Genomic DNA, 17,438 nt, shown 5'->3' with positions numbered 1-17,438 from the left:
CTTGGAGAACAGGCCCCCTTAAGACAGTAGATTTCCACATACATGCCTATGTATACTTACTCTTTTCTTGGGTTAGTGCAGCAGCTCACTAATCCGACTGCTCCCCCTTCTCGCCTCATTAAAGGTGATCTATTCCTGTCAAGTGCCGGTCTGGGTCTTTTTGAACCTTGCCTTCTCTAACTCCCTTACCCAACAGTAGGCATTCTTGGCTTGTAGACGTATCTGTCTGTCTCTGCGTCCATCATCACGAGGCCGTCTTCCACCTCTGTGTCCATCTTCACATGGCGTTTTCTTCCGGTAAGGACGTCAGTCATACCGAGTTAGGTAGGGCTCACCCTAGCGACCTCAACTTGGTCACCCCACAAAGACCCTGTTTGCAAAGGAGGTCACATTGACACATGCCCGGGTAGGAACATGTATTGAGGGGGCACAGTGCAGCCCACAGTCGTCAGTTCCCTGGAAGCATCCCCTCACTTAGTTTCAGTTAATCAGAACACAAATAGCCGCATATAGTCAGTGTGCACCGTATTGAACAGCAGAGTCATGGTCTAGATTACTGATATTTTGGGTCTGAATGCCTTTAGTTAACATTGTTTTACAGATTCATCTGATTGTTAGCATGTAGCTTTGGTTTGTTCATTTCCAGTACCTGTATGATAATTTTACACATAATTCATGTATCCCTTACAGACATTTGGTTGGCTGTTGGAAATAATTCCCACATTTCTAGGAATATATACTGAGGTGGAGACTTGCTAACACTCAGCTCTAGTGGATTATGGCAAGGTTTTTCACGAAAGTGGTTCCATTGTGTTTCCATTCCAGCAGTGAATGTGAGCTCCTGTTGCTCTACATTTTCACTAATCACTGAATTATTGGTCTTTTTAATTTTACCTAGTGATAGGCATTTTTTTGTGGTTTGAATTTACATTTTTCTGATGATTGTTTATTTGACCTTTTGACATCTTTTGCCAGTGCCTTTGTAGATTTCTTGACAGTTTTGACTATCTTTTTACTGATTTTTCTGGGTTGACAGTCTTTCTAGGTATAAGATCTGTGTATTGCAAATATTTTCTCTTTATGTCTTGTCTTTTCACACTCTCACTTTTGATGGATTAAAGTAATTTTAATGCATTCCGAAGTGCCATTCTTTTTCATAGTGTTTCTTGAATCCTGTTGAATGTCTTTCCCTGCACTAAGGCGCTGCGCATATTCCCATGTCCTTGGTTGTTTCACCTTTGCTCTTATGCAGTAAATACACAGTAAATCTGAAATGTATTTTTTGTATATTCCATAAGGTAGGGGTAAATTTATTTTTTTTCCATATGGCCTACCAGTTGTCCCTCCATCGTGTATTTAAAACCCCACCTTGCCCCACCATTCTGCAAGGCTACCTGTGTCATCGATCAGGTTTTCATAGAGCTGTCTGTGCTGCCTCTTTGGTCTGTTCACCAGTTCTTGGACTGGTTTGTTGTAGCTGAGTCACTAACTCGTGTCCGACTCATTGGTACCCGACCCAATGGACTGAGATTTCCCAGGCAAGAATGCTGGAGCGGGTTGCCATTTCCTTCTTAACGGGATCTTCCCGACCCAGGGATCGAACCCGCATCCCCTGCATTGGCAGTTGGATTCTTTACTGCTCAGTCACCAGGGAAGCCCTCTTGCACTGGTACCACATTCTTAATTACTAAAACTTTGTAATAAGTTTTCATAAAAACAAATCTTGTCACCTTTTTCTTCTTTGCTTGCTAAGAGCATCTTGGCTTTTCTGTACATTTCTTCATCCCTTTGAATTCATCTTAGGGCAATGCACTGAGCTAGAATCTAGCTTTAACACAGTGTAGAGTAGCTTGTAGTGTTTTAAACTCCTAACGATGTAACACTAGTGCCCCAGCTTATAGGAAGAGGTGGCTGCATATTAGAGGAATTATTGTGCTTGTGAACTCAGTAGACTGCGGGAGACCGTGGACTGGACAGGATTAGATAAATCTGGTGTGAGAAGCTAGTGGAGGCCAAGAAACTGACACCTAATTACCCTCTTGAGTTTTTAGCGTCATTCTCAGGAAATAGAGAAAAAGACCAGTGAACCCAAGAATGTCTGTCTTGCTCACTGTTGTGTTTTGTGCCTGATACACTGTGGGCATTCAATAAGTTTGTTCAGTGAGTACATGTGTATGCATAATAAATGCTTCTCAGAGGATATTCAATAGCCTTGAATTTGACTCTCTGTCTTAGATACTAGAAAAGTTAAAACTAAAATTTTAATAGCTTTTGAGGTTTTGCCATTTTGTGATTTTGCCTTTCTCTTTCCACTGGTAAGTTTTACATGTATTAACTCAGATCTTTTCGGAAATAGATACTCTTTTTTTCCCGTTACGTCTGGCGATTCCCTGTCAGTCATTCTAGACGTTTGTTGTCTTTCTCTGTCCCTAAATGGAAGAAACTAATAAGTTTCTTATCATATTTAGCTCAGGTATATTATAATTCAGTTTAAGATCGTATCCAGATCATATCTCATTTTTCAAAATAGTCAAGTTTTATGATGAAGAAACTGCCAAGTTATCTTCAGTTTCTCCAAGTTGTATTTACTTTTCTTCCTGAAAATACAGATGTAGTTGATGAGACTTACATTAAGTACATTTTTATCAGTTTTTTTGCCCTAAATGTTATAATTCTCTTTTTTAATGCAGATGTGGAATTAGAAGAAGCTATTAGAAGAAGTCTTGAGGAAATGTAACTAAAGGTATTACCACACAACATCAAGTGGCCTTGAAGAGACTCAGGATGATGAATTCTTGAGTTTGTTTCCTAAAGGAGACCACAAATCTACTAGTACAAATGTATTTGAAAACACACAGTTTTTGCTTTTGTATGTTCAAACTCTGATATTGCTTTGTGTTTTTGTGCCATTTGCAAAAATGTATAGAGGAACAGAATATATGTTAATGCAAATACAAATCATATATTCTAATATTGGTATCATGTTTCCCAGGTAACCTTGAATTCATATACTTAGGTTAAAAGGATTTTAAAAAAAAGAAATAAAGAAGCCCTTGACTATTGTTTATATGTTTCCCAAATAGAATTGGTTCTTTAATTTTATTTGTACTGTACAGATGATTCTAGTTTATTTTTTTAAGAGTGAAAATGAATATAAATAAAGCTATCATAGCTCATTTTTTCTGTAAATTTTACTTCTTATGTGGCACCAATATATATAATCTTTGAGGTCTTTTTATGATTATTGGAAGAGTAATAGCAACATTGTGAAAACAGATGAAAAATTTTATCACCAATGTTCTTTGTGGTTTTCACTCAGATGTATAGTCCTGCTTTAATTAGAGCTGTACATTGCTGGAATGAAAAAGAAAACTAACCTAATTTCTTTGAAAGTAGTAAAAAGAAACTTTTTCCATTCTTTTTACCTACTTTGACTTTCATATGACTTGTATTATTTACTGTTTAAAGGGAATGATGTAAAAGTATTTGCATAGAATTAGGCATACTTTTAATATTAGTCCTTTTATATATATATATTTGTGTAAACATAGTATTCTTTAGAAAATAACGTTGAAATTCTACTCAGGCGTAATCTTCCTTAACCCTTTAAGATTTTTATTTCATATGGAAGTATCTTCATGTTAGGTATTCATTAAAATATCAATGTCCTACAATTGGTATTACATATTTAATTTTTAAATGTTGAAGCCCCATGATGAATAATAAAAATATTATATAACTAGAAGACTAAGAAGGGGCTTGTCATACAGTCTTTGTGAATATACTTCATGTTATTTGACCAGAAATGTCATCCCTAAAAATTTTGAGTAGTAATTATTTACCAAACTTAAAATTTTCTATAGATACAAATTTTTCTTTAAGACAAAAAAAATCATAGCTAGAACTTTGGTCTTTCTCTGCAACTAGATAATTTAGTGTTAAATAGTATGACTTGTTTTATTATTATTATATAGTCTTTCAGTCCACATTGGAAACCCCAGTTTGTGTTCTTTCTTTCTTAAGCTGTCAGTTCTGTCCTCCCTGCTTGCTTTTTAAGTAGATGTGATAGCTTGAGAATGTCGTAATCATTTTTCCAAAGTGAGCACACTGTACTGTTAATTTGTTAGAGTAGTTTAAGGTTTTGGGAGGTGGTTACAGAGCTGTACCTTAAAGACGTCTGGGGAACCTGCTCAGCAGTGGGAGCTGAACGGGTGTCCAGGAGACGGCTGTGCTGGAGGCGCCCGCCACGCGGGGGCGCTGTGTTGCTGTGACACACGGATGTATATGGTCCAGAGTGACACAGTGGGGAAGGGGTAGTCATCATGATCCTTAAAATAAGGTCCTTGGGTTGCTTAATGTTTTAATAATTGTTACTGATTGTATTTCTACTTACTACAAAATTAAAAATCATTTTTCAGTTCAGTTCAGTCGCTCAGTCGTGTCCGACTCTTTGAAACCCCATGAATTGCAGCATGCGAGGCCTCCCTGTCCATCGCCAACTCCCGGAGTTCACTCAAACTCAGGTCCATCGAATCGGTGATGCCATCCAGCCATCTCATCCTCTGTTGCCCCCTTTTCCTCCTGCCCCCAAATCCCTCCCAGCATCAGAGTCTTTTCCAGTGAGTCAACTCTTCGCATGAGATGGCCAAAATATTGGAGTTTCAGCTTTAGCAGCATTCCTTCCAAGGAACACCCAGGGCTGATCTCCTTTAGAATGGACTGGTTGGATCTCCTTACAGTCCAAGGGACTCTCAGGAGTCTTCTCCAACACCATAGTTTAAAAGCATCAGTTCTTCCGCGCTCAGCTTTCTTCACAGTCCAACTCTTACATCCATACATGACTACTGGAAAAACCATAGCCTTGACTAGATGGACCTTTGTTGGCAAAGTAATGTCTCTGCTTTTTAATATGCTATCTAGGTTGGTCATAACTTTTCTTCTAAGGAGTAAGCGTCTTTTAATTTCATGGCTGCAGTCACCATTTGCAGTGATTTTCGAGCCCAAAAAATAAAAGTCTGACACTGTTTCCACTGTTTCCTCATCTATTTCCCATGAAATGATGGGACCAGATGCCGTGATCTGAATGTTTTCTGAATGTTTCTGAATATTTTCTGAATGTTGAGCTTTTAAGCCAACTTTTCCACTCTCCTCTTTCACTTTCATCAAGAGGGTTTTTAGTTCCTCTTCACTTTCTGCCATAAGGGCAGTGTCATCTGCATATTTGAGGTTAGTGATATTTCTCCCGGCAATCTTGATTCCAGCTTGTGTTTCTTCTAGCCCAGCGTTTCTCATGATGTACTCTGCATATAAGTTAAATAAGCAGGGTGATAATATACAGCCTTGATGTACCCCTTTTCCTATTTGGAACCAGTCTGTTGTTCCATGTCCAGTTCTAACTGATACAGGTTTCTCAAGAAGCAGGTCAGGTGGTCTGGTATTCCCATCTCTTTCAGAATTTTCCACAGTTTATTGTGATCCACACAGTCAAAGGGTTTGGCATAGTCAATAAAGCAGAAATAGATGTTTTTCTGGAACTCTCTTGCTTTTTCGATGATCCAGCAGATGTTGGCAATTTGATCTCTGGTTCCTCTTATAATTATGAAACCAGCTTGCTTCATAATTTGAACGTAATTTAGACACATGGAGGAGAGTGGATGTTACATAAAGTAACGGGGAATATTATCAAGAGTAAATGTTTCTGACAATGATGCTTGCTTGTTTGCTTTTATTTGTCTTTCATTTTACTGATAGGTTTTTTTTTCTTTTAAAAAGTTTTTATTGTGATGGCTTTTTATACCTGAATAACTGCTTTTGTCAAGGAAATGATGAATGACCGTGTTTATTTTAAAAAGGATATATAGGTAATGTACTGACAGCGTCTGGTTTGTGGCATCATTGACTGTCTTAAATAAAAATTCCTCCCTTAAAGAGTTTGTTTTTGGATGCTTGGTATCCTACCAGCCCAATCCTTTCTTCGACTCCTGACCATTTGGCCACTCAGACCTCTCCCAAGAACAAGGTGCAAGGACTCTCTTGGACTTACTTGGGCAGGGTAACCAGAAACCCAGTAGCATAGCCTTCAACTGAAAGAGCTTTCTTTTTTTCTATCAATTTTTTTTCTTTTAAATTTCTTTTAAACCATTTATTCTTTCACTCACAAAGTATTTATTGAGTACTTAACATTTGTCAGCGACTATTCTAAGCACTTGAAATACATCAGTGAGCAAAAGGAAGCCCTCACCTCCGCAGTGAGGCACACTTGGGGGGGTGGTGCTGAGATGAAGGAAAACAGCCGCCCGAAAGAGCTGAGGAGCGGTGGGGGTGAGGCGGGGGCGGGGCTTGCTGTTCGTACTAGAGTGGTCGGGGTCCTTAGAGAACTTGAGCAAAGGCCTGAAGGTCGGGAGTGAGCTTATCCAGACATGCACAGCAAGGCTAGTGCAGGCAGCAGGCGACGAGAGTCCTCTGAGGCCTCTTCTGAAGGCCTTGGCTTTTACTCATTTCACAAGTGAGCCGCTGAAGGTTTCTGAGGAGTCATGTGCTGTGCCTTATCCTGGATCACTGCAGCTGCTGAGCTGAGCACAGACAGTGGTGCAAACAGCACCAGACCAGATGGGAGGGCAAGGCTGGGATGCTGGCCCAGTGGGGAGTGAAGACGGGCCTGGGTATTCTCTGGAGTTGGAGTCCACTGAGTCTGAGGTGTGAGAGAGTCTAGCACATTCACAAAATGTCTAAGGATTCCACGTTTGTCATGATACAATAAAACGTCTAATGAGGCCAGATGACCCCCTACAGCAGTTGTGAATTAGTATTTAAGAGTTCAGAGGAACTGGGATCTAGCCTTAGGGGCCTCATCTCTGTTCAAGTACCTCGACTTTGATCTCAGATTAAAGGTTGGGCTCCAGCCTTGAACTGTTATTATCCCCTTCCCGGTGCCCTGTGCATCCCCTCCGTGAACTGCTGGGCAGAGCGCCTAGTGTGCTCCGGCCCCGCCACCCCTCTACTACTCCCTGACCTGCACGGTGGCCGAGCGGCCTCCATGGTCTTCTCATAACAGGAGGTTTATACAAATAGGGTTAGAAACGGCCTTAAATAACAGTCATTTCACTCGAATTCCAACCAATAACTTTTAAACAGAGAAGTCATTACAAATGCTTTCATGCGAGTGGGTGTGAAAACGATGAGGTTCACCTTGACCTCCGCACGCAGCTGGACAGGGCGGCTTTTTGTCTTCTGCTCTGTTGGCGTCCAGACTCCAGTTCTCACCTCGGGAAGGTGCCCGGGAACCACGGCTACGCAAAGGACCCCTTCCTCGCGGCGGAGGGCCCCGGAGCGGGGAGAGGGCGGGGCTGGCGCGAGCCCCGCCCCGGCTATGCTTGGGGCGGGGCATCCGCGGGTCGGGGCGGGGCGAGGGCGTGGTTGGCGCGGGCCTCGCCCCGGGGCGTGCTCGGGGCGGGGCCGGGCCTGGCGCCAAGCGGAGCCGCCCCGCCGCGCCGCCCCCGAGGCAGCTCGCGCGGTCGGAGTGCGGCCGCCAAGCCCTCGCGCCCTTATCTGGGTGCCCTGGCCCCCGACTTCGGGTTTGCGGGCAGCGCATCCGAGTAGACGGTTGGCGCGTGGGGACGGCGGTGACCTCGGGCCGCCCGCCCCGCGCAGATGGCTCAGGCGAGGATCAGCGCCAAGGCCAACGAGGGCCGCTTCTGTCGCTCCTCGTCCATGGCCGATCGCTCCAGCCGCCTGCTCGAGAGCCTGGACCAGCTGGAGCTCAGGTGCGCGGGGCGGGGGCCGCGCGGGGACGGAGCTGCGGGCGAGGACCGGGGGGCGAGGGCGGAGCGGAGGGCAGCGCGGCGCTGGGTCGGCGCGGCGGCCCCCCACCCTTCGGCGGCCCCCCACCCTTCGGCGGCCCCGACCGCCGGGACCGCGCGACCCCGAACAGAGGAGGTAGGGGGGACGTGACTCGAGACGACGGCCGTGCCGCCGCGGAGCTTCCAGAACCTTCCGCGGGGGGCCAGGTGTTTCCGGCCCACTCCCCGCCGCGAGCGGTTTTAGGACCGGGGCCGGTTAGTGGTTTCTGTGCTGAGCGACCGAGCCCTTTGCAAAACGGAAAAATCCGTCTGGCCTCAGGCCCGAGAGCAGCGGACAGGTGTCTCCCCAAGCCGCGCTCGGCCTCACCGGGGCGCCGTCCCACCTTCCCGGCCGCCAGAGCCCGAGCCGCAGCGCTCCCTTCCGGTCGGGGTGTCCCTGCGGTCGGCGTGTCCCCTCCCGGTCGGGGTGTCCACGGCGGTCAGCGGGCAGAGGGAAGCCCTGGCGGCGAGGGTCGGGCTGAGGTCAGCGAGGATGTGACTTTGGAGCAGGGCCCGGGGTCAGGCGCGCAGAGGTTACCACCGGTCAGAAGGAGCTGCTGTCTCCCTTAAAGCTTTTAGTGCTTTTCTGAATTTGAGAAGATTTAGGAATCTGAGTTCCTGAAAACCGGAGAGCCTGTTTTGCCAGTTTTCCCAGAGCACAGAGTGCCTCACCCCGGCTCTTTCCCTGAATTCTTTCCAGGCTGTGCTGCTGTCAGTTCCTATAGAAACCGGTGTGGGGACCCTGCTTAGTGACAAATGTAGTCACCGGCTTGTATAGGATTCCTAAATAATGTGTAAGAAATTTGGGAAATAATCTTTTCTCTAACAGTGAATGAAGACTTCTGTGTACTTCCCATAACTTCTTATTGTCATTGAAGGTCGGGTAAATTGTGTGCAGGAGTAATTACAGGCAAATCTTACCAAGGCGTCCAAAACTCCCTAAAACCACAGGTAATTTTTCCCATAGTTACCAGACTCTGAGTGAGCAAAGGAATACATGTAAGACACAATTTTAAGAAGGGCTGCATATGTGTCTTTATCTCAAAACAGGACAAGGGGTCTGTTTGCCAGTAAAGTAATAACCAAATGAGGCACTTACTATCATTTATTAATATTTATGTTGACTTTCATCATTTATTGTATAGTTCTTTTTATTATTACAGAAAGAAACAATGTCTTCTCAGAAAATGAGACGCTCACCACCACTATTTCACGGAGAGTGACAATGGTCCTTCTCCAGCTGAAGCAGGTGGAACAGGCAGAGCAGTTCCTGTGGACGATTTTATGTAGCAGCGTTAACAAGTGACTGAGCGTCTCTGGTCTCAAGAACTTTGAGGGCATGTTCTCAGCCATTTCAGGGAGGCTCTTCCCTAGTTGGAAAGAAAGGATGTTTTCTTCTTGGCTCGGGCAGGACACAGTTCCTTTCTTGAAGCTGAATTATTGTTCTAAGACTTGAATTGATGCCTCACATAGGGCAGGTGCTCATCTTTAAAAGGAAGTTTCTTGTTTGAAATATTACGTTCTAGGGCTTCCTTAATGTGAAATGAATTCTGATTACCGTGTACAAGTGGTTAATCACTTGCTGAATTAACCCTTGAGCTGAGACTGATAAATGTGTGTTCAGTTGTTCATTTTAAGGACTTTTCTAGTTTTAGACTGATGAGCTTTGTTTCTTTCTTTTTAAAAAAAGTGATGCTAACAAAAGTCTTTTGGAAGGTTAAATAAAAAATAGAGAAGTTTATGAAGGCAGATGGGTCATGGAAGAGAGCACTGCGCTGTTAGAAACTAGAATCAGGCCCAGAAGATCAAGTTTAAAAAGAAAACAAGACATTCATGTGTTAACTGTCATTTACTTTCATGTTACGAGTGGCTAATAAAGCAGTGTTGCAGGCACACTGAAAATCACAGACTGTACCAGGAGGTCTGTGTTTACTGTCCCTCTGTTGTGCTAGTCTCAGCAAAAACTTTCTCCGCATGAAATCGAAAATAGAATTATGCTCAGTGCTTCATGACCTGCCATGTGAACTGGTGTTCATGGTGTTTAAAGTTTTTCAAATGTTTGACGGCATCTCACAAATCGCTGAAGAAACTCCAGTTGTTTCTAATGTGTTAGCACGAAACTAGATCTCCTTTTTTGCTTCCTCCTAAAAAGGTGATGTCTCTCTCTACGGGTTTTCGTGACCGTGCAAATGGCCTCTGACTTTTCCATTTGTCAGTGGCTCTGAGCACTTTGCTCACGATTGTTACTAGTTTAGCAGTGATCATATAATTCGTAAATGGTACCCTCCAACAGGTATCTTAGCTAACCAGCATGACTACAGGTCCTGTGTCTTTGTGGAAATTATGTCACCCTCATTCTCCAGGCGGGAAATTGAGGCTTGAGAAGTTAAAAGAGCTCAGGAGTGGCTGCAGAGCTTAATGCTTTACGCCTGAGTTTTCTGAGTTACTATGTCATATTTCAAAGTGTAGGAATAGTATATGATTTTACTGAAAGAAGTGAAAATTCCACGTAGATCCGGGTTTAGATCAGGGGCTGTTGAATGCCATCTCTGCAGGGTGTGAGTGGCCCTGAAGCTCCGGCTGGTGGTGAAGATGCTTGGCCACGAGGTGTGGAGAGCAGCCCAGGGGATGGATGGGACGGGGAGCTGGCTGTTCACAAGTGTCCGCAGAGCAGCCTCCTGGGCACCGGGCCACCAAGGAACAAGGGAGGGAGCAGGGACCTGGGTCCTTTAGCTGAGTTTCCTGCTGGGCTGACCCGACCCCCGGAGCCAGAAGACAGCACCTCAGTTAATACTGTCAGAGCCTGTAATTTAAAAGGTCACTTCTCATAGACGGTATCATATGAACCTTCCAAAACCCTCCAAGGCAGGAGGACATCCATTGCCTCCTTTAGCAGCAGTAAAGGTCCAGAGGGACTGAGCGGTCGCCTGAGGCCGTCCTGCTCAGGACTAGCTCCTGACCCTGAAGCCTCGGCCCATTTTAACGCCAGTGTCTCAGCAGTGAGTGTTCCTTACTGTTTGGGTGATGATTAGGAGGCTTGTTACTTACAATCCTGAGTTCATAGTGCTGAGTGCATAAGAACACCCGGAAGCTGGTGTTCACGGCCCCAGTTCTGGGCACGTGCTGCATGGGGTGGCCCCTCGGTGACTGCAGGGATTGGTCCAGGGCCCCTGGGTACCAGAACCAGGGATGCTCCGATTTTTCCTAGAAAATGGTGTAGGAGTCAGCCCTACATATTCATGGTTCTGTATCTCAGTTAACTCATAATTTAGTCCATGCTGTCAGCTGGTGAGTTAACCACGTTGACTTCATTCAGTCACACCTACTGTCTCATGATCCCTGTGTCACAAATGAGGAAACTGAGGCAGAGAGAATGTCAGCAACTGCTCGAGGTCACTCAGCTAGGATGCAGCAGCAGAGCTGGTATGAGCAGCGGGCCCGCACCCGGCCTGGGGCGCCTGCTGGGTCTGTCTCCCGGCACCTCGTCCCCCAGTCCCCGGGCTGCCAAGACCAGCCGAGGAGGCACACACTCCAGATTTTGTCCTCACGGAACATTCTGAACAGTTCCTCCGTAGTTAAAGCGTAGTTGTGATCTCATGCATAGAGTTTTCCAGGAGCACAGCCCAGGCCAGACTTGCTGTGAGGATCAGTTCTTTCCCAATTTGGACACATAGCTCTTGCAGGATCCACTAGTAAAATCAGAGCTGCCCCCTCTGCCAAGGAGCATTGTCAAGTGATGTGTTAAGAAGGTGAAGGATAAAGTGAAATGGGCTAAGGCTCTTGTGGGCAAAGTTCCAGGAGAAATCACGGAAGGGCGGGTGGGAAATATTTGAATATTTAGTAACTAACTGTTCTAAAACTAACACACGGGACAGAGACAAAAAGATGTATACATAAGTTGAATTTAGGGCTTACCAGGTGTTGCTAGTGGTAAAAAAAAAAAAAAACCACCTGCCAATGCAGGGGAGGTAAGAGACACAGGTTCAGTCCCTGGGTTGGGAAGATCCCCTGGAGGAGGGCACAGTAACCCACTCGTGTTCTTGCCTGAAGCATCCCATGGACAGAGGAGCCTGGCGGGCCACAGTCCATAGGATCACAGAGTTGGACACGACTGAAGCGACTGAACACAGCACATGTGAGCTGAATTAAGACCAGTAGCTGATAAACAGTAACAAGATGACTTAAGCAAACTAAGTAGAGGTTTAGCTTTTGAAAGTATTCGTTTGGTCGCACTGGGTCTTCACGGCAGCACGCAGCATCTTCAGTTGCAGTGTGCGGGGTCAGGTTCCCTGGGCAGCAGTCAAGCCTGGACCCCCTGCACTGGGAGCTTGGAGTCTTAGCCACTGAACCACCAGGGAAGTCCCAGGTCCAGCTTTTTAAAATAAAAAACTAATAAGCCTGTGATGTAGTCCATACACTAGACAGATGTAGTTTTGAATGCCTCAGGGGAGAGGAAGGAGGAAGTTGCTAAGGAAACAGTTCTGCCAAAAGGACTGGCTTTTGAAAAAGGACCACCTAGTGGACCTGGGCCAGGGATAAAGAATGTTCAGGAGGTGAGGGGCAGCAGATGAGAGGGCCACGCTGCCAGAAAGCAGATCCTCAGATCCTGGGGATCTACGTGCTGAAGAATGGGATTGTATCTTTGCTGTGAATGAAGTTTACATAAAATCATATATTAAAAAGTCTAGAAAAAATAAAATCTGTTTTTCACAGGGAAAATGCCTGGCAATTTCTAACCTTGGGAGAAAAGTCCCATCCAATTTCCTCTATATTTGGTTTCATTTAATGACAAAACATCTTTATATGACAAATTAAATATTTTTTTGGAGTGTCTCCTTTCAAGCCATTTTCTTGTTACAATTCCATGAACATACTATTATAAATTATTATTATACTTCTTTCGAGTAACAATTCTCTTTATCATCTTATATTTGATTCAAACTCAGGAGTGCTGGAAAGTTCAGCGCTTCTTCCATCGTGGCCTCCTTTACCAGTGACTCGTGTGCCATCTCAATCCTAGAGTCACTTTCGTAGCGCATTTCTTGTTCGTGCTCACCCCACCGCCTTCGTGTGGCCCAGGCCGAGTCTGCTTGTGTGGAAGGTGTGAGCGCGCTGTGCGTGCCACTGGAAGGCTGCCCGATGCGTGACCACTGTCCTGTAGAGTTCCCCCGGTTCTGACTGCTTTCCAGCCACATTTGTCTCACAAGGTTCTTACAAGCTCTGTGCTTCTACTTGCTCTCACAAGCAGAGTCCAACATATATTTAGTATCCCGAGAATGGAAACCTTGTGACTTTACAGTGTGTTGGTGCTATTTTGGGGGTGACAGGTGGGTGCCTGTAGGGGAAGAGGCCTGGGTGTGGCTGGGAGGGGGCGGGGACCCCACAGGGTTCTGTTTTCTCTTGCTCTGATGATTTCACAGCCTCGGTCTTTAGTCACTGGTTGTGTTTGTGTGTCTGTGTAGTAAGTGAATGTGTGTCTAGGTGAGGGGGCCGTGGGTGGAGTTGGGGCAAGTGGTGCTTAGGAATCGATTTCAGAGGCAGACAGTCTGCAAATCATTGAGGAAAAGATGGATTTAGGGTGGATAGTGTTGGGGAAAACGGTTCACTATTTGGAGAAAAAACAAAATCCTTATCTAATCATAAACAGGTAGATTATGAGTGGATGAAGACATGAGTATGAGGAAAGTAAGAGAGTAAGTTAATAGGAGACGTAAGCAAGTATGTTCCGACCTCGGGATGGGAGGACCCTGAAACAAAAATTCACTGCGTGAGCCAGAAGGTGGAACAAAACCAAGAAAAAGATGGGTCTGATCACTTCAAAGTCAGGCTCTGTGTTCAGTGAAGGACATCCCAGACACAGATTATATGGGGTCGGATGGGAGATAAGCCAAGAGGACAGTAACCCCAGTTTAAAAAAGAAAAAGCAAAATAGGCAAAGGCTGTGAACAGGCTCACAGGAATACAGAGATGTCCAAAATTATTAGCAGTGAAAGAAACACAGATTAAGTGCTGACACCCCGCTTGTCAACTGGGGGACGTGAGTGCTGGTGGGGCTCCTGGGACCCAGGGGCGCCCCGTGCGGCTGCTCTGGAGAGGAGTCCAGAGGGTGACACACCCTGGGTCTCAGCTGTGCCACCCTGGGGTGGGCCTGCCTTCAGGGGACAGGAGTCACGGGCGGGTGGTGAGGGGAGCTGGGGGCTGGGTGACAAGGGAACCCGGCGGGTCTCAGTGAAATATGCTGCTGAGTGAAGAAGCAGGGACAGTAAACAAGTACAGGTGTTTATCTACAAATAGAAAAGCACTAAACAGAATCCTTGCCCTGTGAGCAGGGAGGCAACTAGGAGCCACGGGGCAAGTGGATGAAGAAGGAACAAAGTACAGAATAAGAAAGAAAAAGGACTGAAGCGTTCGGGGCGTGCCCCTGATCATCCTGCCAGCTAAGCTGGAGGGAAAGGCAGAAGCGGCGCACTAGGCTTCTGTGCGCTGACCGTGTCCCCGCCCGCAGGGTGGAGGCTCTGCGGGAGGCGGCCACGGCCGTGGAGCAGGAGAAGGAGGTGCTCCTGGAGATGATCCACAGCATCCAGAACAGCCAGGACATGCGGCAGATCAGTGACGGTGAGCCCGCTGGGGGCGCGGGGGCTGCGGGGGGGGGGGGGCAGAGGACAGGAGGGGGGCGGGGGGCGCAGAGGACAGGAGCGGGGGGGCGCAGAGGACAGGAGGGGGGCGGGGGGGCGCAGAGGACAGGAGCGGGGGGGGCGCAGAGGACAGGAGCATGGGGGCGCAGAGGACAGGAGCATGGGGGCGCAGAGGACAGGAGGGGGGGCGCAGAGGACAGGAGCGGGGGGGGCGCAGAGGACAGGAGGGGGGCGGGGGGGCGCAGAGGACAGGAGCGGGGTGGGGGGGGCGCAGAGGACAGGGGCCGGGGGGGGGGGGTGGGTGAGGCGTGATGGGGGTCAGGCACCCCTGCAGCCCTGGCTGGTGAGCCCAGGCCCGGACCCAAACCGTCACATGGCCTTAGTGGGTCAGCGTAGCCCGCTCCCCGCCCCGGCCAACCAGCAGTGAACTTGGAAAGCGTTTCGCAGAGCTGCACAGTGAGAGGATGACCCAGCACCCTCCTCGTGCTGGCTGAGACTCAGACCACAGGCCGAGTTGGTCGGACAGGATGAGGTCAGCGCCTCGTTTCAGGCCAGCCTTTCTCCTAGGGTCTTGGCTCTGTTTCCTCCACCAGAGCTGGGCACGGTGTGCTCACAGACACGGGATGTGCTGCCCAAAACATGCCTCTGCCCAAAGGATTATCGGGGCTGGTCATTTTTGAGAAACCGCAGGCACAGGAGCAGCTCTGGAAATAGCTGAGGTCACAGTTTTGTAAGGGAAATGTACATTTACACTTCCTAAAGGAAACCTCCGCTTCTGAGGGGTCTCCATGAAAACCTCACCTCTGTGGTCCTCTTTCTGAGGCCCTCGAAACTCGCCTCCCTCCCCATCTCCACCTGAGGATGGAGGCCTGGGCCATCTCCAGGAGTCACTCAGTTTCCCTGGGGGTCTCCCATGTATACATGAGGTCTACACGATAATGAGGCTCTGGTTTTGTTTTTGCTTGTTAGTCTGTCTTATTACAGGGTCTCAGCTAAAAGCTCAGACAGGCAGAAGTTACCATTTCCTCCTCTAGTGCACGTAGTCGTGTAGACGCAGGGCATCATTTCCTGCTCTGACCAGCACACCCGCCCCAGCCTCTGCAGACATGACGACCGCGGCAGTCACCCGACGTCCAGGCTGATCCTCTTCACCACTGACGCTGTTCCATCGCTCAGTCCTGTCCGACTCCTTGTGACCCGATGCACGCCAGGCCTCCCTGCCCTTCACCATCTCCCTGAGTGTGCTCAGACTCCTGTCCACCGAGTCAGTGATATCATCCAGCCGTCTCATCCTCTGCCGCCCTCCTCTCTCTCCTCTTGGCCTCAGTCTTCCCTGGCATCCTAAGTTAATCTTATTGCTAACAGTATATACCTTTAAGAAATGTATAGGTGCTCGCAGGCTAGATTTAACCACACACAAATGCCTTAGTGTTCTTGACATGGATGTAGGTGTGTCTCATATTGATTGATATTTCAAACTTTTTATGATTAGGAGAACGAGAAGAATTAAATCTGACTGCAAACCGTCTGATGGGACGAACCCTGACTGTGGAGGTTTCAGTAGAAACAATTAGGAGTCCCCAGCAGCAGGAGTCCCTCAAGCACGCCACGCGGATCATCGATGAGGTGGTCAGCAAGTTTCTGGACGACCTGGGAAACGCCCGGAGTCACCTGATGTCACTGTACAGCGCGTGTTCCTCCGAGGTGCCTGCGGGGCCGGTGGACCAAAAGTTCCAGTCCATTGTGATCGGCTGTGCTCTCGAGGATCAGAAGAAAATTAAGAGACGACTAGAGACTCTGCTTAGGAACATTGAAAACTCTGACAAGGCTATCAAGCTGCTGGAGCATTCTAAAGGGGCTGCTTCCAAAATGCTGCAGCAGAACGCTGAAGCCAGATTCAACTAGTGTTCAGACCTAACAGTCCTATAAACAATCATGTAAAAACGATAAAGAACTATCTTAAATGATAATGGTTGTGTATGTCATATATAACTCATTTGATACTGATAGTTATTTCTGAAGAACAAAATATCTCAGTGTTGTTAGTTTTGTGAATAACAATTAAAATTAGAAATATTTTGATTACCTTTCTAGAAGTTTTTAGATTGAATTCTTGTCTTGTACTAGGATCTAGCACCTCCTGTATATCTATATTTTACTATTCTGTGGATAACAGCATGTGGGGAAACAAGTGCTTGGCTAGGGGCAGAAGCATTATGGTCCTCTCCTGGACTTTGTCTACAGGCACATGGGCACACAGGGCTTTGGGCTGACCAGACAGCCTGTTCATAACGCAGCTACACAGTGACTGACCGCGCCTCTGCTGAGAACGCGGCAGTGAGCTTGGAGGGATGGGAAGGAACCTTCGGTACACCACATCGCCTTCATTCAGCAGGTTTTTAGTCATCTATATCAAATTATTTTGAACTTAAAGACTTACACAGACCCCGCCTCTGATGTTGCCACTCTGAACAACTACTTCATCCCCTTCATCCGTTTCAAAGTGCATCATTTCTTTAAAGTTTTAATCATTAGAGAAATATGATGTTATAATTTGCCTTTAAAAAGAAAAATGCTGTTTTAAAGTTTGCTTTTAATTCTCGAAAACCTCTATCCTGTGTAGTTATACAATTTGCCTCCCATTCCACTCATTGAACGTTTACGTGGTTTCCAGTTTGTTGCTTATCAATGCAACAGATTGATGCACACCAAGCTTTTCCCTTCTTTTGTTTCCTATTTTCTTCATATAAATTCTTAGCAACTGGTTTTACTGAGTCAAAGGGTGTATGCATTTTCATGGCTTGATATGTTTCCAAAGTTTTTTTTGTATGAGAGTTATATCAATTTATATGTCTTCAATAATTAAAAAGTAGCTGTTTCACTGAAAACTTTGTAGCATTTGAGCATTTTTCCTAATACTACATATGAAATACTTTTATTTAGATTGCATTTTGTTCACTAACAA

The 17,438-nt window shown here is 46.6% G+C and overlaps 2 protein-coding genes across 4 annotated transcripts in view; both read left to right on the top strand.

The window, feature by feature from the left end:
* Positions 1 to 5,928, top strand: part of ZNF451 (zinc finger protein 451) — a 126,190-nt gene extending 120,262 nt beyond the window's left edge. For all 3 annotated transcript variants that reach the window (XM_069564065.1, XM_069564064.1, XM_069564061.1), the window contains one exon: positions 2,691 to 5,928. In XM_069564065.1, coding sequence (XP_069420166.1) covers positions 2,691 to 2,737 — 47 coding nt within the window. In that variant the 3' untranslated portion in view covers positions 2,738 to 5,928. The remainder of the gene's footprint in view (positions 1 to 2,690) is intronic.
* Positions 5,929 to 7,380: 1,452 nt separating this feature from the next.
* BAG2 (BAG cochaperone 2) lies at positions 7,381 to 17,361 on the top strand. The gene is made up of 3 exons (XM_069564059.1): positions 7,381 to 7,763; positions 14,344 to 14,453; positions 15,966 to 17,361. The coding sequence occupies exons 1-3, from the start codon at positions 7,651 to 7,653 to the stop codon at positions 16,376 to 16,378; spliced, it is 636 nt and encodes a 211-aa protein (XP_069420160.1). The 5' UTR covers positions 7,381 to 7,650; the 3' UTR covers positions 16,379 to 17,361.
* The last annotated feature ends 77 nt before the right edge of the window (positions 17,362 to 17,438 follow it).

This window comes from Ovis canadensis, chromosome 20 (assembly GCF_042477335.2).
Source record: "Ovis canadensis isolate MfBH-ARS-UI-01 breed Bighorn chromosome 20, ARS-UI_OviCan_v2, whole genome shotgun sequence".
In the NCBI taxonomy this organism is placed as follows: domain Eukaryota; kingdom Metazoa; phylum Chordata; class Mammalia; order Artiodactyla; family Bovidae; genus Ovis; species Ovis canadensis.
Note: the sequence above shows the minus strand (reverse complement) of the source record. Positions and strands in the feature narration are given on the sequence as shown.

Bases quoted from the DNA above. Each gene is read 5' to 3' on its own strand.
- BAG2 (XM_069564059.1), top strand. From the start codon at position 7,651: ATGGCTCAGGCGAGGATCAGCGCCAAGGCCAACGAGGGCCGCTTCTGT. The intron at 7,764-14,343 runs GTGCGCGGGGCG...CCCCGCCCGCAG, and splicing joins CTGGACCAGCTGGAGCTCAG to GGTGGAGGCTCTGCGGGAGG. The intron at 14,454-15,965 runs GTGAGCCCGCTG...TTTTATGATTAG, and splicing joins CATGCGGCAGATCAGTGACG to GAGAACGAGAAGAATTAAAT.